We start from the raw sequence: 21,599 nt of genomic DNA, 5'->3' as shown, positions 1-21,599 counted from the left end.
ATGAAATTAAAAGACGCTTACTCCTTGGAAGGAAAGTTATGACCAACCTAGATAGCATATTCAAAAGCAGAGACATTACTTTGCCAACAAAGGTCCGTCTAGTCAAGGCTATGGTTTTTCCAGTAGTCATTATGGATGTGCGAGTTGGACTGTGAAGAAAGCTGAGCGCCGAAGAATTGATGCTTTTGAACTGTGGTGTTGGAGAAGACTCTTGAGAGTCCCTTGGACTGCAAGGAGATCCAAGCAGTCCATTCTAAAGGAGATCAGTCCTGGGTGTTGTTTGGAAGGACTGATGCTAGAGCTGAAACTCCAGTACTTTGGCCACCTCATGCGAAGAGTTGACTCATTGGAAAAGACCCTGATGCTGGGAGGGATTGGGGGCAGGAGGAGAAGGGGATGGCAGAGGATGAGATGGCTGGATGGCATCACCGACTCGGTGGACATGAGTTTGCGTGACCTCCGGGAGATGGTGATGGACAGGGAGGCCTGGCATTCTGCAGTCCATGGGGATGCAAAGAGTCGGACACGACTGAGCGACTGAATTGAACTGAACTGAACTGACCAACTTAAGAAACCGGATAACAGAGTAAGCCCAAAGAAGAAGAAAAGATAATGCAGAGCAAAATGTAATGAAACAGGAAAGTATTATACAAGATGATATCAAGAAACTGAGAAGTTACAGTAAAAGGGGAGTGGAACAGAGAAGCCTTTGGCAAGACTAATCAACACAGAGAGAAAAGGCATAAGTGAACAGTGAGAAAATGGAGACACAACTACAGATCCCACAGCAATGAGAGAAAGAATACTATGAATGACTTTTTGCCAATATACTTAAATGTCTAACAAAATGGATAAATTATAAGAAAAATACCTGATTGAAGAGAAAAAAAGAAAGCTGGAGTAATTATGGCAAAACCAATACAATATTGTAAAGTCAAAAAATAAAATAAAATAAATAAAAAATCCAAAAAAAAAAAAAGAAAAAATCAAAAAAAAAAAAAAAGAAAGCTGGAGTAATTTTATTAAATACATTGACAATTAATCTCTGACAAAGGAGGCAAGAATATACACTGGGGAAAAAAGTTTCTTCAATAAGTGGTGCTGAGAAAACTTGACAGCTACATGTAAAAGTGAAATTAAAACATTCCCTAATACTATACACAAAAATAAACTCCAAATGGATTAAAAACCTAAATGTAAGACTGGATACTACAAAACTCTTAGAGGAAAACATAGGCTTAACACTTTGTGATATAAACCAGAGCAATGATTTTTTTGTATCTGTCTCCTAAAGTAAAGGAAATAAAAGTAAAAATAAGCAAATGGGACCCAATTAAACTTGAAAGCTTTTGCACAGCAAAGTAAACCATCAGCAAAATGAAAAGACAACCTATTGAATGGGAAAAAATATATGCAAATGATGTGACCTATGAGGGACTAACCAACATATATAAACAGCTCATATAACTCAACAGCATATGAGCTATATATGAGCTCATATAACTCAACATCAAATAAAAAACCCCAAACAACCTAATTAAAAAATGAGGCAAAATAAGTTAATAGACATTTTTTCAAAGAGGAAATGCAGATGATGACACAAAGTTAAGACTTTCTACCAAGCAAATATTGGGATGAAATGGAGACTAGTATATAGGTTGATACAAAAGTACATATTAGCAATGTGCCAGTTCTTAAATTGGCTATTAGAATCAAAGATTACCATGCTATTGTCATGATGTTATAATAATATACATTATATATACTAGTATAAGTACTATGCATTAAACATATGTGATAATACATAATATTACACACATATATAAAACATATGCACAGTAATATATGACACTGCATATACATGTGATGATACATATTACATATACTTACATCGCTCAGTCGTGCCCAACTCTTTGCGACTCCATGGACAGTAGCCTGCACCAGGCTCCTCCGTCCATGGGATTTTCTAGGCAAGAGTACTGGAGTGGGTTGCCATTTCCTTCTCCAGGGAATCTTCCCGACCCAGGGATCAAACCCAGGTCTCCCACATTGATAGACAGACACTTTACCGTCTGAGCCACCAGGGGACCTACTAATATAAGTACTATGTATTAAACATATGTGACAATATATAATATTACACACACATATAAAATATATATACAATAATATATGACACTGCATATATATGTGATGATATATATTACATATACTTACAAGGATTATTTTATGGGTCAAATATTGTGTGATAAAAATTTAAAACAAAGTATTAAAATCAAAGTTTATTCATGAAACAGCACATAAAAGCTCTCCTAATTAACTGATAATTTATTTCTTCCCAGTTCACTTTATGCATATTCATCATTACATCTGTGACATTCACTATTTATTTTATTTAAATCTCACACAATGATTTTAGAAATAGTGTCAAGCACAATGGATATTAAAACCAAGTATATAGCACTATAAGGATGAAAATAAGGACATTATAGAGAATTGATGAATGCTGCTTTTTATATTTATCCCCAAATTGGTTAAAACCAAAATAAATAAAATTCAAGCCATCTGATTTTCATTCATAAACAGAGGGAAAGAATAAAAGAAATATGCTACCATAATTTAGTGCACTTCTTTATTCTATTGGTATATAATGAACAAAGTCAGTTTCTCTGTCATCATATTGTACTACACAGATTAATCTTTCATTAAAATATTAGAAAACAGGAAAGATATCTTTTTAAAATATACCAATAAGCAAGGTTTGTTTTCTTTAAGAGCCTACCAGTATGCTAAATGCTTCTGAAGATAAATTAGTTACTTGTCCTACTGGTAAGAAAAAGAAGAGAGAGAAAGAACCTCCAATGGGTTAAGGACTATAGCCATCTTCAATTGACACAAAGCCTTAGAACAAAGTAGCAATTAAAGAAAAAAAGGCAGATGTAGAAAAAGTTAAACTTTCAGGGGGAAATCACCAAAAGTTGGGGAAAGTAGTGAAAAAACAATCTACTCTAGATGACCCATAAATCAATAAAAACAATAAATAACTCCAAATTTCTAAAGTATATTCTACAAAAGAAGAAAAGGATTTCCTTTCATCAAACAAGACAGTTCAACAAGCAAAGATCTGAGAAATCTCAAGGACCTTTGTTACTCGAAAAGTTTATCTCGTGTTGTTAAAGACAAACTGATATTATTCCTCAATTATATTTTGGAGCAAAACTACTTTATTTTTAATTTGCCCAGAATGCATATGTAAAAATGAAAGCTGAGTAGTAACACTGGCAGTGAGCTGCACAGAACAATGCTTGCTTGGTATTCATCCTGGGTCTTAAATAAATGTAGCCTGCCAAATGCAGCCCTGGATTACTTCAACCTCATTATCCCATTTCTTTTTCTAGAACCTCTGTTCCATTTCCTCTCTCCTATCAGACACTTGGTTCACTGTTTTTAAAGCTCTTGGCCACAGGGGTAGGAAAGAAGGAAAAGTAAGACAAGAACACATTTATATTGCTAACTGAAGCAGCTCTAAACCATTACTAGACATGGAAAAGACTGACCATGACAAAGTTTAAACTCTTAGGTTCTTACAGCCTGAATGTCTCAAGTGCTTTAGGATTTCAGCAGTGTGCGGAAGGGATCTTCAGCCAACCTTTCCAAGGGATGGCCTGGCTGTGGTGACTTCTCAACTCTTCTTAGATTGTGTTTTGGCAAGAGTGCCACTGAAGGGTCGTGTTTGGTATGGGCTTTCCAGAAATCCATGGAAAGTGGTGAGGGGAACAGATAAAGAGGGGAAATACTTTTAAGATGTCTGCACATCACAGTGGAACTGCTCAGACCAGCCCCAAACAGCCCTGGAGGCTGCACAGGCTGGGCCAAGGGATGGAGACCGTGGACAACCTGAAATTATTTCCACCAAAGGCATCCACTTAGGAACCGCTGCTGCTGCCGAGTCGCTGACTCTTTGCGACCCCATGGACTGTCAGGGTTCCTGTCCATGGGATTCTCCAGGCAAGAGTACTGGAGTGGGTTGCCATGCCCTCCTCCAGGGGATCTTCCCGACCCAGGGATCGAACCAGAGTCTCCTGCGTCTCCTGCATCGAAGACAGAGTCTTTACCACTGAGCCACAGGGAAAGCCCAGTTAGGAATCTACTTAGATTAAAAAAAGAACAAGACTTTCCATTGGAATCCTACATGGCTGAATTTTTCTGCCAAAATATCCTGCAGTAATAAGAAGATAGAACAAGGACAAAGCAAAAATAAATCATGAAATCTAAATGCCATAAAGAGAATCTTACATCCTTTTCATCAGTTTTACCCATTAACATTAGAGCATGTTCGAACTCTATCCACCTTCCTGTCTTCCTCCCATTCCACAGACTGTTCTACATCAAATGTCTTTTTTCAGATTAGCTTAGAAAATAATCAGTACGCTTTCTGTGATGAAAACCACTTTTTGCTTGTAAGCTTTTTATTCCTTACACAAAATTTACCCATGAAAACTAAGTAAAGAACAAAGATCCAGATAAATAAAAGTTAATCAACTTCCTCTGCCCCTTCTCTCACCACTGCAACAAATCATCACAGTCAACTGAAATAACTAACGTTTTTTTAAAAAGCTGCATAACATCCCAAAATATGAAGGTACTACAACTGGGGCAACTATCCCTACACTGACTAGCACTTGGGTTATTTGGTTGTCTTAGGCTTTTGTCACATCAAAAAAAAAAAAAAAAATTCTCCGCCACTCGAGCACACATAAGCACGCATATACGTGAACACAGCCACCAGTACGCATTATCGTGGCCCTATTTATAGCTATGTGACAGTCTCCCAAATAGGACTTTCAGAAGATCTGCAACAAGCTGTCATACTCCCCGCAGCAAAACAGTTAACATCTGGGAAACGGTCACAGAACATGCTATGCACTTAAAACATTTCATAAAGCAAAGGCCATCAACTTTTAGGTATCAATCTTACATTGATTCATTTAGAAAGGCAGCAATAATAAGGTATTTATACAGGAATCTCTGCAAGAATAAAGCCTATACTGGGGTTGATTTTAACTTACCTTTTTTTGACACTTCTGCCCCATTTAGTTCTTTTTGTGCTTCTTCAATTTTGTCTAAGAAAAACAAAAAAAGTATAAATTAATTCATCATACACAAATAAGAAGACAGCAAAACAAATATATTACTTATAAGTGGTAACTGACACATAGTAATAAATATTTGTTGAATGAATTATTTATGAAACAAATACGTGTAAGCTGTTAAATAATAGTCCTTTTAAAATTATAATTTTAATTAAGTCTTAGTCACAAGGGCTACTTCCAATTGTTTTCACAATGCAAATAATTAGTGCGTTTTAAATACTGAATCATAATTTTAAAATGTTTAGCTGCCTATTCAAAACACATAAAAATAATTCTTTTTTTTTTAACAAAGACATACAAATTTCACTGATGAGTTTCAACAAATGCCGACTGGCTTAGAAATAAGTCTAAGCTGAGTTCATAGACGGCCTAAGACCTAAGTCAAATGTGGAAGAAATAAAAGGATGAACAATAAATGAGGGGCTGAAAAGCAGCAACATGATACTTTTGCCAACAGTTGGTTACAGAATAACCACCCATGAAGTGTGAGGGTGGAATACTGAAGAGGTTCTAAATAAAAACTAAGGTCCTCCCTGGTGGCTCTGCAGGAAAGAATCCACCTGCAATGCAGGAGACCCGGGTTCGATCCCAGGGTTGGGAAGATCCCCTGGAGGAGGGCATGGCAACCCACTCTAGTCATCCTGCCTAGAGAATCCCATGGACAGAGGAGCCTGGCAGGTTATAGTCCATGGGGTCACAAAAGGGTCAGACACGACTGAGCAACTAAAAAACAGCAACAAATATACAGCATTTCTGCAATCATCATTTTTAGATGAGCACAGTTCTGAAAGAAGCAATAACTAACAAAGAGTTGGGGCGGCTGCCTTCCAGAGCTGCAGCTCTCCCATCTGAGCTTTGAGCACAACTGGATTTGGTAAGGAAGCGCATGTTCTACGTTGGTAACAATTAATTTATATTTTTATAAGGATATACATATTTGATGATTGACAGAAACCAATTCTAAGTTTAATACAGTGGTCTAAATACTGACTATAACGGCAAAAGTTAACACAATTCCTAGGTACTATTCTGTACTGAAATGGATACCGTAACCATAATGATGTAACATTTCAGCTAGTCCACTGGAGTACAGTTTAAATGCTTTCAAAATATTGGTATGTCAGCCATTCATACCTCCCAGTATCCACTATCAGCTCCCAAAATGGTCACCGATACTAAACACCATCGTTGGCCACGGAAGATGGCATCCTCCCCTCCACAGGCCCTTCCGTCTCTGGTGCAACCTGCCTCTTCCCCCATCAGCCTTGCCGGAAAAGCCAGAAACTCAAAGAACCTTCCATTCACTGAGCAAACTTCTTTCAATTGCGTATTGATCCATCCAGCCTGCCTTATCAAGGCAGACGGGGAGCATGAGAATGAAGGAAACAAGCCACGGTTTATCACAAGTACATCTTCATCCCCACAGCAACGTCCTATTTGCTCCCTGCTAATTAGCAGATCCAGAGTAAGAGTTGAGGGGAGAAGAGACAGTCTTTGGAAAAAATACCAGTTTTTCCCTCATTTGCAAGCTTTTAGTTATTTCTCATGAAATGATGAGTAAAATGAAACAGTAATGGGAAAAAAAAGCCCTTAATAAATGCAGAGTGTAGATTCTGTATTTAGCAGTACTTTTACTCCAAAAGAATTCCAAATGTATGCCTGAAATTTATATTAATATACATGACAAAAGCACAAGGCCCACTTTTTCAAAAATAAATAATACTGAGTATATTGGAGAGTACATTGGAGATATTAAAAATGTAAATAAGTATTAAATACACAGTCTTTGAGAAACATAAAAATGAAAAGCACTATTATTTCCATGTCAGCAGTTTGTCTAAACTTAAGAACCATAAATAATATGTATGTATATATTGTATTGATATATATTCATGGCAGTAATGACTATGTGTAAGAGTTTGTGCATACATAATTTGGTATTATATAATAAAACAACTCTTTATTAATAGGATTAACTGGGGCTCCAGGCAGCAAAAGCTCATGATTTAACACATATTTAAAGAACAGTTTCTGTTTAGTATATTGAAGTTTGGCCACCTTCTATTTGTACATGACAAATTCTTGCAAAAATGACTTCAATTTACATCAGTAGAATTGGGGTATCTACTGTGTTAGGTATAGGCATTTACTTAAATGCCTTTACCTGGAACTCTAATTCAATAGGTAATTACAGTCTTCAATGACAGAGTTTATAACAGTCATTATGAGCTCTTGCCTCACTTTTTAGAAAAAGTCCTGTTTATATTTAATCTCTGTTTTATGATTCTCCTGGTAAAATATGATGTTTTAAAGACACTCTCCAAAGCTACAGAGAAAGTACTCATTTATTATATGCTCTTAATTGGTCCAGATAAGGCAATTTACTAGTGTTTAAAAGCAACATTTATCATTTTTTTCACTATGACCCAGAGTAAGGAATGTATTTTTACATTCCAACCAATTACACATGTGTGTGTATATATATTACATGTATACATAATTCAGAAACCAACTTACCCATACACTAATTTCTGTCCTTTCCTATTAAAAATGAAAAAATGCTGCCTTGCCCAGACGCATTGGTTCACAGCCCCATGCTGGACAGCAAACCCATGGCTTGAACCCACAGACAGAAAATAGTTCTCAGCCAAGGGCTGCGCCTCCCAGCCAGGACACCTCTCGTCATAAGCCTTGATGAGCAGGGGGGTACGTGTTGTTTAGAACAGGATCTCAGGTTCTTAGACGCCTTCCATCATGCCCTCCCCAAGGTCACTGTTATCCGAGCTCATAATTTCATAAAAACTACACATTCAGAAATAAATAGTAGTTTCTCAGCTGCTTCAAAATAAAAACAGATATATGTGCAAAATGGACATTCACACCATGTTGTTGCTGCTGCTGCTGCTGCTAAGTCGCTTCAGTCGTGTCCAACTCTGTGCGACCCCAGAGACGGCAGCCCACCAGGCTTCCCCAACCCTGGGATTCTCCAGGCAAGAACACTGGAGTGGGTTGCCATTTCCTTCTCCAATGCATGAAAGTGAAAAGTCAAAGTGAAGTCACTCAGTCGTATCCGACTGTTAGAGATCCCATGGACTGTAGCCCACCAGGCTCCTCCGTCCATGGGATTTTCTAGGCAAGAGTACTGGAGTGGGGTGCCATTGCCTTCTCCAACACCATGCTGTTAAATCTAAAATAAGTAACACATTCTTACTGTAATGAGTTCTTCCTGTATTTAAATTAAGATGTAATTGTAATTAATTCAACTTTTACTAAATATGCTTGGAGTTGTCACCTGGAAAAGGTTCTGGTAATACACGAATGGATCCATAATTGTCCCTAAGATCTAGAAGAACCCGTGGCCGAAAGAGTGACAGGCTTGGGGAGAGACTGCTGACAGCGTAGGTTAAAGTCTGGTTCTGCAACTATTAAAAATGTGCTCCTTTTGATAGTTTGTCTTCTCTGGTAAAGCAGAGAAACTATTTGTTAACAGTACAGGCTATAAACAAGTTTGTTTAATGCCTTGTATATTTTAAAGCTTTTGTTTGTGTAAGAAAACAATGCAAAACTATTTTATTTTCACCACAGGTAAATAACTGTAAATAAAGGGAAAAAAAAAAAGATCTATTTGTGAAACATAATCTGAAACCACTGAGCCAAAAAAAAGAAAAAAATTCCTGGAGCCCTTAGGAAACCACCGTTCTTTTGGGGTTCTGGGAAGAAGATGGGATCATTAAAAACAAATCATTTATAAAAATAAAACAATCCTCAAATAAGGATTTGAAGGCAATGGCAACCCACTCCAGTATTCTTGCCTGGCAAAGCCCATGGACAGAGGGGCCTGGTGGGCTGCAGTCCATGGGGTCGCTAGGAGTCAGACACAACTGAGTGACTTCAGTTTCACTTCTCACTTTCATGCACTGAAGAAGGAAATGGCAACCCACTCCAGTGTTCTTGCCTGGAGAATCCCAGGGACGGGGGAGCCTGGTGGGTGCCGTCTCGGGTCGCACAGAGTCAGACACGACTGAAGTGACTTAGCAGCAGTAGCCCACTCTCTGACCATTTTCACCCTCCAATGAAAGGGAGGGGGTCTCCTGCACTATCTCAGAGTCGCAGCACCCCTCCTCAAGAGCACGAGGATCCAGGACGTCAGTTTTGGGGACCAACCCACCAAACTGCTAGGACTTGGTTCAACAACAGTTGTCTGTTTTTATTGCATTGACTGTCTACCTGGTGGCAGGTACACAAGGAGGAACTAGAAATATAAAGTGTAAAAAAAATATGGCTCTGCATTTCAATACCCTTTCAACAATCATTTTAATACCAACTTGATGGTAAATATAAAGCCCAATTCCCTGGCTCAGCGAACAAAGTTCTCCGTGGACCCACTCCCTCGTCTGCGGCAGCAGCCACACCTCTGTGTAGGTGCCCTCGGGTCCCCAAGACTCTTCCACCCGCAGGCCCCCACCCTATCGCCTCGGGATATCAGCTCCTGGAGGAAAACCTGCTTTAACACCCCCCACAGAGCCACCGCTGCTGTGGGGAGGATCCGTTTCTTCACTGCTCTGTTGTCTCATGAGTGTTAGCAGTTACGACAGTAAGGGGGACTGAGTGATTTGCCCACGGTAGAAGTGCTGACAGTAACCTGCCAAGTGACGGGGGAAAGCACGGGTGCATTCTGGAAAAGGGAAAAAGGAACAGGCGCCCACAAACTGAGCACTGGCCTTCGGTGGTTCCACGTAAGAACCTGGAGCTTTATCTTCCTTAAGCTTAAAGATGATTTCTGCATTGCAGAAACTGCATCAGTGCCCTGAAAGGGCACGTGAACCAGCTGTTCCTCACGCCTTCTGACCTAGCGAGGAGTTAAATGATCACCCCAATTCCAGCAGCACCTCCTCCTTGCCTGCTGTTCTGACAGGCACCCGTAACCTCTGCTCTGACGCTCAGGGGGTCCCCTCCTTCACGCAGCCAAATGGAAACACTAATAGTAGATTTTTATGAGGCAGATCCTAAGGAACTGTAAAAGGCACCTCTGTTTACGGAGAGGGAGACCATCTGATTGAAAAAAGATCACCGTATGTGATTGCACTATTTTTACTACTGAATAAGCCTAACTCCCACGTCCCGTCATCACACGTCAGCACCAGCTCCCTATTCTCACTGGGAACTGCTCGAGCTATTTCAATAAGACTAAATATATGACCATGATGTAATATGAAAAGTGCGCCCAACACCCATAACCACATATACGTGCTCTTCTAAATGACGGTCCTGGTGCTCACTACTAAATCAGCTAAGTAAGCCTAGCTTTGTAGGTAACACATTTTAACCTGTAAATTATACCTTTCATATTTCCAGATCTGCCAAAAAATGATAGTCTAGACTAGTAATATTTCAACCTGAAAAATACGGCCTGAAATAAGCGGGAAAAAAAAAAAAAAGAGCAAGACAGTCAACTCTGCCCTAATGAATGTGAAGACTGTGATTAACAAGTTCTAGAAAAATGTAAAATTACTCAGCTTGTCCAGAAAGAGAAACTCAACTAGAATAACTAGAGAAGACTGAGAAAGTAACCAGGGAATAACACAGAATTACTTTTTTAAGGTTAAAGGCCAAGATGGTCTTATCAGATTCTTACCAATTCTGAAGAATAAACATTTCTCCTAAACTGTCCCAGAGCACAAGCTAACACAAAAGGTGTTCTAAATAATTTTTAAAAGCTGCTACAACCCTGCTATCAAAATGTGACCAAAGGAGCAGAAAAATCAACACTACTTAAAAATCTCCCAAAGGAATATAGATTTAACAATCCACACCCAGACATACATTCCAAGATTAGAAAGCCATACCCAATGAGGGTGTAAAGTAAGTCTGCAAAGATATCTCAGGATTGGTGGTGGTGATGTAGTCCCTAAGTCATGTCTGACTCTTGAGACCCCTTGGACTAGAGCTCAACAGGCTCCTCTGTCCATGGGATTTCCCAGACAAGAATATTGGAGTGGGCTGCCATTTCCCTCCCCTGGGGATCTTCCCTACCCATGTCTCCTGCATTGTAGGTAGATTCTTTACTGCTGAGCCACCAGGGAAGCCCATTATCCAATATTAGAAAACATGTTATTATCATCTGTAATAGGATACAGGATGGGTGTGAGGCGGAAGGTAATTTAAATAATGTTCAAAACGTACTTGATTAAAATATTTATCTTTAGTGTGAACAAAAAGCAAAACAAAAAAACATCAATGATAAATAAAACAGGTTACACGTCATCATATTAACCAAGTGGTATTCTGATACACATCCCGAAACAGAGAGACTAGCCAATAACCTGTGATCACTTCTTTTCAGAAGCCTTCCCTGACCTGCTCCTCAGGTCCTGGTCTGTGCCCCCAGCACAGAGTTCTCAGCCCCTAGGCATCGTTTACCATGGGATATTCTGAGACCCTGTGTACGCACTTGCTTTTTTCATTAAAGCGATTTCTTATTCAACAGAGCACATAGGTGCTTAGACCAGTAGACCCTCAAAACGTATTTGTTCAATAAATGAATCACTATTGCAGTATTTACTACAGCATTTATGTTAACAATTACTTGGGGACAATTTTACATGTAAAACTATAAGGGACTAAAGAACTGTGATATTTCCATAGAATGGAATGTCGGGCAGCCATTTAAAATACTTTTGAAATACTTATTGAAAGGCAAAAACGCTCGAAGTATATAAAGTAAAAACACACTGTGTCATGCAGATGTCTGTATATACACACATACACAATTTCTGTAAAGAGGCTCAAATATAATGATTATCTGAGGGTAGTACATTAATAGTTTTAATGCTATTTCTATTTTCTTCAATTAACAAACTACCTATAATAAACATTTCAATATAAAATATTATCTAAATTTAATAAACACTAAAAACCCTAATACACGCACGCATGCTAAGTTGCTTCAGTGATGTCCAACTCTTCATGAACCGACCCTGTGGACCATTGCTTCCGTGGGGGCTCAGACAGTAAAGCGTCTGCCTGCAATGCCGGAGACGTGGGTTCAATCCCTAGGTCTGGAAGATCCTCTGGAGAAGGAAATGGCAACCCACTCCAGTACTCTTGCCTGGAAAATCCCACAGAGGGAGGAGCCTGGTAGGCTACAGTCCATGGGGTAGCAAAGAGTTGGACACAGCTAAGTGACTTCGCTTTCACTTTCATGGACCATAGCCTGCCAGGCTCTTCTGTCCATGGGATTCCCCAAGTAAGAGTACTGGAATAGGTTGCCATGCCCTCCTCCAGGAGATCTTCCCGACCCAGGGATCGAACCCACATCACTTTTGTCTCCTGTGTTGGCAGGCGGGTTCTTTACCACTAGTACCACCTGGGAAGCCCCTAAAAATGTGATTTAAATTATTTAAAGAAAAAAAAAGTCATCTGTAAATAGGTTCTAAATTCCAAATTTCCAGATCATATGAAAGACTCCGGGATAATTTCTAAAACATAAAAACATTAATACGCTGAATGGTTCATTTGGTTCAGAATATATTTATTAACTCCTGTGGGCTAGCACTAAGGATACACAAAGATGAACAACCCTGCATGAAGGAACTTGGAGAAGTAAACAAGCAACCCCTCTCCATGCGGTGACTGTGTGACTAAGTCCACGGGGAGCTCAGAAGCATGCGAAGGCGACCGTCTTGCAAAAAAGGAAGAATGGTCCTGAAGCACCTTCATGGAAGAAATAATACCAATGCTGTGCAAGCAGAGAAGCAAATGAGAATTCCTGTCTGGAGGAGGAGGGAGCTCAGAGAGGGGAGGACAAGGAGGCTGCGGAGGCAAAGACGCAGAAAACAAGAGTCAGGAACTCATCGCAGTTTGTAACGTAAACCTGAGACAGCAAGTCTAAAGACACGCGATTTGAGAGCCACCTTCTTATGTAACTGGTTGCTAAAACCATACCACGGAGTAGGTGGGAGCAAAAATATAACTATTCTATGAAGTAATTTGGCCATAAGCATCAAGATCTTTGAGACCAATCTCTGCATTTTCATATGCTGATTCAAGTACTGATTCTAGACTAAGACAATGAAAGGACTGGAACAAAGTATCACTGTAGTTTCCACAAAGGAAAAAATTTATTTATTAATAAATAATCAATGATACCTAGAATATAGTAGATACTCAATAAATACATGTTGAATACTTGAGAAATGGTTTAGTAAACTGTGGCACCTTCAGACAACAGACTATTATCATAGAACTACTATATTATAGGCTTCTACGAAGACTTACTGAATCAGAAACTATAGGAATGGTGTCCCAGACTGTATAAATTTTTAAAGCTTTGCCAAATGTTTTAATGGGCCACCTACCCTCCAGTTAAAGATCACTGGTGGGGTGAGAGGTAGAGGAAGAAAAACCCAAGAAAAAGGCCAAAAAAAAAAAAAAAGCTGAAGAAATTAGGAGAATCAGAAACAATTTGGCCACAGAAGGTCAAGAGAACAGTATTTCATTGACAAATGAGAAGATGATGCAACTGAGGAAGATGGAAAAAGCTTCTCCTGGATTGAGCAGTTGGAGGTCCCAGTAACGCTTCCTGAAGCCTTGAAGTGGAAAGAGAGGCTGGCGGGCAGAGGGCTGAGAAAGTGATGGGACAAAATAGAACAGAACTGTCTTTCAAAGCACTCAGCAAAGAAGAAGACAGTGAACTTGAGGTCCGGAGAGAAATACAGCGCAAAGGAAGGTTGTTTGGTTTGACGTGTTTTTCAAGGGTGTTTACAGACCCAGGCCACTGCTGTTGTTTACACGCTGTCATATCTGACTCTTTGCGACCCCATGGATTGTAGCCCTCCAGGCGCCTCTGTCCCTGGGATCTCCCAGCAAAAACACTGGAGTGGGTTGCCACAGACCCAAGGGAAGGAACCAACACAAAGAGAGGAGAGACACAGGCAAGAGTTGGGATACGGAGGGCAAGGCTCTGAAGAAAGTGGAGGGCAGCCCGGAGTCTAGGCCGCGGGTTGATTTTGAATAGGGAAACACCCAGGGCGATGCTCTGAGGTCAGAGGGAAGCACAAGAGAAGGGTGGGTCATGTGAAAAGTCTGCTGATGAGAAGGAAGTTGGAGGGAGTTCATATCCAGACTTCACAATTGTATTGAGATAACATCTGGCTGCCTAGAAAGAAAACGGAGTTTAGTGATTATGTGTCTGGAAAGTGAATCTAAAAGCGACGTCGCTGAGTCCTGTCCGACTCTGCAGTCCCAGGGACCGTAGCCTACCAGGCTCCTCCGTCCATGGGATTTTCCAGGCAAGAATACTGGAGTGGGTACTTTTCTTTCTCCAGGGGATCTTCCCAACCCAGGGATCGAACCTGGGTCTCCCACATTGCAGGCAGACGCTTTACCATCTGAGCCACCAGGGAAGCTTAGAGGTCTTAAGGGGTCTTAGAGACTGGTAAAAGTTACACAAAGTTATTGATGGGAGTGGAAGAACTGACCAATTTTAAGGACAAATAAAGCATTGATGAACGCAACTAGGGATCCATGGATGTAGAAATCCACATTATTCCTTGAGCTCCTACTGCAAATGGAGCAGACACAGTGCATTTGTTATCTAATGCACAGTTATGGGCACCTCTCATAGCTGTCTTTAAAGTAATTTTATCTATTCTGTCTTATTTTTTCTTGTGACTTTTTATTTCAAAGGACATTCTGTATTTCAAATCTACAAATATAGATTTGAAAGCCATAAAGAAAGCTATAAATGGAGTAATGTTGGCCAATAAATGCATGTTTAAATATAATCTGATGATACGTAAAAATATCTGAAGACTTAAGAGGCACCCGTTAAAACAATTTTTAAAGAAATCTACTTATATATTTGAACCTTTAAAAACAAACCAATAATGAAAAATTTTACAGGACAAAAAGTCTAGTTTCTTTGGTAAACGATTTGCAAAGAAAGAGAAAGAGAATTGGGAATGGTGCCTATAGATTAAAAAAAAAAAATGAAAGACGCATCAAACTACAGAATATGTGGACCTTATTTTCCCTGATTCTAATAAAATGTTTAAAAAATTATGACTGCAGAGAACTGGTAATTTAAACACTGATAGGATAATTGATCTATTAAGGAATTATTTTTCTTTGGTTTCATAAATGTACAGTGATTATGTTAAAAAAATTATTTGTCTTTTGGAGCTTATATAACAAAAACCTATTAACAAAATGATGTATCTAAGGTCCTAAAACACACATAGGTGGGGAAGAGCCCAGAGGAGGTAAGGAAACCAGACTGGCTGTCCAGGGGTGAATTACTAAAGCTGGGTGGTAGCTAAACAGAGGTTTATTACACTACTCTATTTGTAATAATTTTTAAACTCACATCATCAAAAGTATAAAAAAGAAACAAAAGAAGGAACTCAGTCTGAAAATAAAATGTTAAAAGACCGAATTACCAAAGTACTCCTCACATATCGTTGGTTCAAATAATAATCATAGGCAAGAAATGATATGGAAGTGGGAAGTAAATGAAGCTAGGTATCCAAAAGCCGAGCACACAGTAAGCCCTCAAGTGAGGTCACGGACTCAGAAATAACTGGAGCCAATAGGAAATTCAGTAACTTCTGAGTTACCACGAGGAGTCAGGTTTGTACACACCAAAGCTGGAAAGGACGATAAAAAAAATAAATCATCATTTCTAGAAATGTGATCACCAGTGTTCTTAATTCCTTTCAGTTGGGCAAACGGAGGGTAAGAACTTTAAGACTGTAAAGGTTTCTAAAACACAACGTTTAAAAAAAAAAAAAAAAACATATATATATATAAAACCCAAGGAGCAGAACAACCTATATAGTATACATCTACTTGTATCAATATATAAAAATGGATGTGTGTATTTTTTAAAAAACACAGAACTGAAATAGATGACTTTCCTCCCAATCTATTTTCTAGCATACATTACAAATAGCAAGGAAATTATCAGCTCTGAATATCTTCTGAAAAACTGAAAGCACTTTTTCTTCTTCAAGTTCTTTCTAAATAAATTACTAATTAGTTCAGCCTATTAAATACTGTCAAAATGTGAGAGCTGATGTAAATTCCAGGGGAAGTGAGAAGGCTTCTCTGAGAAGAGAGCATGAGGAAAGCTATTACAAAGTAGGGCTAAGTATACAGGGATGCCATGAGTAGGAGTTACATGTGTTAGTCGCTCAGTCGCGTCTGACTGTTTGTGACCCCATGGACTGTAGCCCACCAGGCTCCTCTGTCCATGGGATTCTCCAGGCAAGAATACTGGAGTGAGTAGCCATGCCCTTCTCCAGGGGATCCTCCCCATCCAGGGATCAAACATGGGTCTCCTGCACTGCAGGCAGATTTTTATGGTCTGAGCCGCCCAGGTATTACATGGCAGAAGGCAATTATGCAGAGTGAGAGGAGTAGGTGGTAAAAGCAAGCATATCAAGTAAGGAAGCAAGAGTCTAAACTAATGTGGGAAGTTAAGGTTTTGATGGTTGAACCAAAGATGGTACTAATCTACGTGACCCAGAAGCAAACGACCTGCTGTCACAGCTATTCACACTTGGCACAGTACACACACACGACAGTGAGCGTTTTATGAACATTCAGGGATCATTCAATCACTGACTATATGAACAAATGAAGAGAGAACCTTGAACTGGTCTATGAGGGGTGAGAAGTCCTTCTGCAAACATGATAATGAATCTGTAACCTGAGACCGAAGGGACAGGGGCTCATTCCAGGAAAGCAGCTTCCAGAGAAGCCAAATAGAACACGGTTGTCAGGTCAAGGCTGGACATACAGATTCAGAATTAAGAGTCTAGACTTCTTGTTTATTTTAATAGATTCTGGTTTGTGTTTCGGAGAAGGCGATGGCACCCCACTCCCGTACTCTTGCCTGGAAAATCCCATGGGCGGAGGAGCCTGGTGGGCTACAGTGCATGGGGTTACTGAGAGTTGGACACGACTGAGTGACTTCACTTTCACTTTTCACGCTTATGCGTTGGAGAAGGAAATGGCAACCCACTTCAGTGTTCTTGCCTAGAGAATCCCAGGGATGGGGGAGCCTGGTGGGCTGCCGTCTATGGGGTCGCACAGAGTCGGACACGACTGAAGCGACTTAGCAGCAGCAGGTTTGTGTTTTATCATGTTTGGTTACAAGAGATCATTGGAAGCATTTTGTTCTCATACTATTTCAAATGCATTCTGTATATAATTCTATAAATAAAACTATTATCAGTGAAAAAATGAAAAATCAGTAATATGATGGGTCCAAACAAGAGGTTTGAGTGGAGCCAAACTTCACCAGTTCATGAGTAGATGGTTTTCAATTAGGATGGATTTTGCTTTCGATTTATACTTATAACCCTGGCAATTTGACCAATGACTTTATGGAGTTAGTATGAGAATCCTAAATTTAATATTAGTGGTTCAGATCAGTAGATATTATGGAATTCGATTTTTTTGTGGACATGTGTGCATATTTTTTAAATTATGCTGTAATTTCTGCATAAACTTTTGTGGAATAAGTAATGGGAAATTAATATAGGTGGTTACCTCTGAGTAAGAGATAAAAAGCAAGGGCAGGAAAACGGGGAAATGCTCATTTTTTAAATTGTATCTGTTTCTGTGCTACTTAACTTTTTAAATTAAGTTTATTACTTACATTGAAGATGTATTATTCATTGAAATATAAATATATGTATAAAAATATATGTATATATGTATAAATATGGGTAGTCAAATCAAAAATAAAACTCGAATTTCTCAATTCTCTAAAATTATATGTGCTTATTTACTTATATGTTTAAAAAATACATATACTACTTATGTGTGTACATATATACACACGTATCTGAATGTACACATATGAATATACAGGCATACTTGTGGATTCTTTTTTTCAATATTCTCACTTCAACTCAGTATTATTCCATTCTTTCAAACTATTTGATACCTGTTTGCTCCTTCCAAATTGGGGTTATTTTAACATTTACTAATCACTCCGGGTGGTGCAGCAGTAAAGAATCTGCCTGCCAATGCAGGAGATTCAAAAGATACAGGTTAGACCCCTGGGTCCAGAAGATCCCCTGAAGAAGCACATGGCAACCCACTCCAGTATTCTTGCCTGGAGAATTCCATGGACAGAGGAGCCTGGTGGGTTACAGTGCATGGGGTTGTAAAGAGTCGGACACAACTGAACGACTGAACATCATCAGCAGCAATAATATCTTATAAATATTACAATCCACTATTCTTTTGGATTTTTTATTTTTTGGCTGCAAAAAATAAATACTCAAAGCTTACAGGGTGCTAGTGCTCTGACCAGGGATGGGACCCAGGTCCCACGCAGCAGAAGCATGGCATCTTAACCCCCAGACCACCAGGGAAGTCCCAGGCCCACCATTCTTTACATTTTAATTTATCTAATTCAACGGATTGGTCAGAAATATTCAGGTCAGTTAAGAAGCCTGTTTTTTCAACCTAAAATAGTCCTATTTGCATTTCTCCCAAAGGGTAATTCCCCAACCAGCAAGAATCAGAGGTAAAAAGCTATGAAAAATTCTATGTAGGTGGTAGAGGGGAATGAAGTAAAGTGAAAACAAAGTCTAACAGGTTTAGTCACCAACCACAGATGGGATCTTCATGGTGGGAATCACAGTCAAAATAAACTAAAATGCCCTCTCGTTTTGTCGCTCATCAAAACCCAGGGGCCCCTGCGAAGTACTAACAGCATGTGACCCTGTCCCTGTCACAGCAGGCACCTCATTCTACTGCGAGCAGTTCTTGCGTAAGGTCTGATTCCTTACCGCCAGGTGGGGCCCACGAGGACAGGGGCCAGGCAGGTGCTAATCACTGAGTCCCCATACCCTGCTGGACACCCAGCAAATAGTCTTGACACCTTTATCAGGTAAATGTCGTTAAGTCCTACCATTCTATACGGTATCAGGGAAGAATTAAAATTTGGTAACAAGAGAAACAAACCTAAAAAAAAAACCCCAAAAGTTTAAATTAACTACATCTTATAAACAAACCTTATTATGCATTCTGTTCTGCTGCTGCTGCTGCTAAGTCACTTCAGTCGTGTCCGACTCTGTGCGACCCCATAGATGGCAGCCCACCAGGCTCCCCTGTCCCTGGGATTCTCCAGGCAAGAACACTGGAGTGGGTTGCCATTTCCTTCTCCAATGCATGAAAGTGAAAAGTGAAAGTGAAGTCGCTCAGTCATGCCTGACTCTTAGCGACCCCATGGACTGTAGCCCACCAGGCTCCTCCGCCCATGGGATTTTCCAGGCAAGAGTACTGGAGTGGGGTGCCATTGCCTTCTCCGGCATTCTGTTCTATAAGTTAATAAATGGCCTAGAAGAAAAGTTCCCAAACTTTTCATGGTTTCTCAGAGGAAAATAGCAGTAGAAGAAAATACATAGCGTATAACCATTTCCAGTTACTAATATTCTAATGCTAAGATTAGTGACTTGGTTCATTACAAATACAAAATGTAAAGAAAAGAAGTGCTGAAATGTATAGCTGTCACAGGTGTGGGCCACAGTACTAATGGTCAACCATAGCTTTTTATTACCGGCCAAGACATGCAGAGAGACAAGGTCCATCAAGTGTAGTGAAAGTATTAAGTCACTCAATCACGTCCTACTCTTTGCAACCACATGGATTGTAGCCCACCAGGCTCCTCTGTCCATGGGATTTCCCAGCCAAGAATACTTGAGTGGGTTTCCATTCTTCTCCAGGGGATCTTCCTGACTGAGAGATCGAACCTAGGTCTCCTTCACTGCAGGTGGGTTTTTTACCATCTAAGCCACCAGGGAAGTGGAGTGAGTAGCTATTCTCTTCTCCAGGGGATCTTCCTGACCCAGGGACTGAACTGGGGTCTCCTGCCTTGCAGGCAGATTCTTTACCATTTGAGCTACAAAGGAAGCACCAAAGTCCCTAAAAGGAGACTTCCAAAAAGGACTAACTTAGAAAATGCATCATTAAATCTTCTGATTACATTATGTTAAATTATATTTTAGGAAAATAAATTCTTTGGGAACCATTCACATTACTGTTTGAGTCCATTAGCCTAAATAGTCAAATAACAGTTCGTATAATCTGTATACATGTGCAGGAGCATGTGTATAATGAATGTCTGTTTGCACAATATAGAGTGTGTATGTATCTATTACTTTGTTTGAAATGTAACCACCACACCATTAGATGTAAACATGAATATGTCCTCTATTTGTCTTCACCATTATCTAGTAATAACAGTTCATGAACAATAATGATACAGCATTGGACCCTTAGAACAGTTAAGTGGTTATGAACAAACTTTTATGTATGATAAACTTTACAACATATAAAATTCCTAGTCTGCATCTTTAAAAACAATCATTAAAAAAAAAGACCCCATATACTTTAAACAATCATCACAATTGAAACAATGAACAAATGTCATTTTTTTCAGCAAAGGAAGTACTTGGCCACCTCCCACACTGTCAAGGACTCTGGCCAAAAATAACAGTAATTAGGCTTGTAACCTCATATGTATGGATCTGATCTAGTCAAGCCAAAAATAGCTGTGGTTGTGTATCAACTGTAGGCATTTGTTTCAGAGGCTGTGTCATACAGGCCAAGTCAGGCAAATTACAGTGAAAGCTGTAATTTGCACTGGAATATAATTGGACTTGAGAAAAATTCAAGCTCTTTCAGTGTGATTCAAAGTTCTTTTCAATAATATTGTAGCACACGAGGGTACCCAGGATACCATGAACTATTTCTTAAACTCCCTAAAATATATGTTAAACAAACCAGCAAAATAGAATTAACACACGCATGCATTTTTTAAAAACTGGGTGGAGGAACCACAAGTTACCTGTCCTGAGCCATCATTAGAATCCGTCCTCCTGGAAACCTTCCTCTGAGAGGAGGGGCGGCACTGCCTTTGGGGGTGCCCACCTGCAGCTCTCCCGCCCCCAGTGTGGCTTCAAACTCTTGGGGTTCCTTTTGAGAACCACCTGCCGGGGCTTCCCTCACACCTGTCTGAGATGCCCTCACCCTCCGTCTGACCCTACTGGGGAGAAATCTACCAGTAACAGCTAAAACATAAGTGCTTGCCTGTGCAGACACTGTTCTGAGGACTCGATGTGGACCCACTCACTCAACCCTCCCCCAAAACCCACCCAGGAGGGAGGAGCCGCCCATGACCTCCACTCAACAGAGAAGCAAACCATGGCTCCTGGAAGCAAACGCAGCACTAACACAGAGAAACCTGTCTGCCGGCTTTCAACCCAGGTATGTGGCCTCCCGAATGTGAACTTAATGCTACACTATATTACTATTCCATATCATTTAAAAGGCTGTTCTGCCCAAGCTGGCAACTCCTCCTCTTTCGTGTTTGAGCTTAAGCGTCGTGTGCTCTCAAAGCCTTTCCTGATCCCCACTGGGGCCTCC

General features: G+C 39.9%; 1 protein-coding gene across 3 annotated transcripts in view; it reads right to left on the bottom strand.

Moving 5' to 3' along the window:
* HIVEP1 (human immunodeficiency virus type I enhancer binding protein 1) overlaps window positions 1–21,599 on the bottom strand; it is a 137,981-nt gene that overhangs the window by 51,776 nt on the left and 64,606 nt on the right. For all 3 annotated transcript variants that reach the window (XM_010835877.1, XM_010835878.1, XM_010835879.1), the window contains exon 3: window positions 5,070–5,123. In XM_010835877.1, coding sequence (XP_010834179.1) covers window positions 5,070–5,123 — 54 coding nt within the window. The remainder of the gene's footprint in view (window positions 1–5,069; window positions 5,124–21,599) is intronic.

The sequence above is a fragment of the Bison bison genome, unplaced genomic scaffold (genome assembly GCF_000754665.1).
Source record: "Bison bison bison isolate TAMUID 2011002044 unplaced genomic scaffold, Bison_UMD1.0 scf7180017864053, whole genome shotgun sequence".
In the NCBI taxonomy this organism is placed as follows: Eukaryota; Metazoa; Chordata; class Mammalia; order Artiodactyla; family Bovidae; genus Bison; species Bison bison.
Note: the sequence above shows the minus strand (reverse complement) of the source record. Positions and strands in the feature narration are given on the sequence as shown.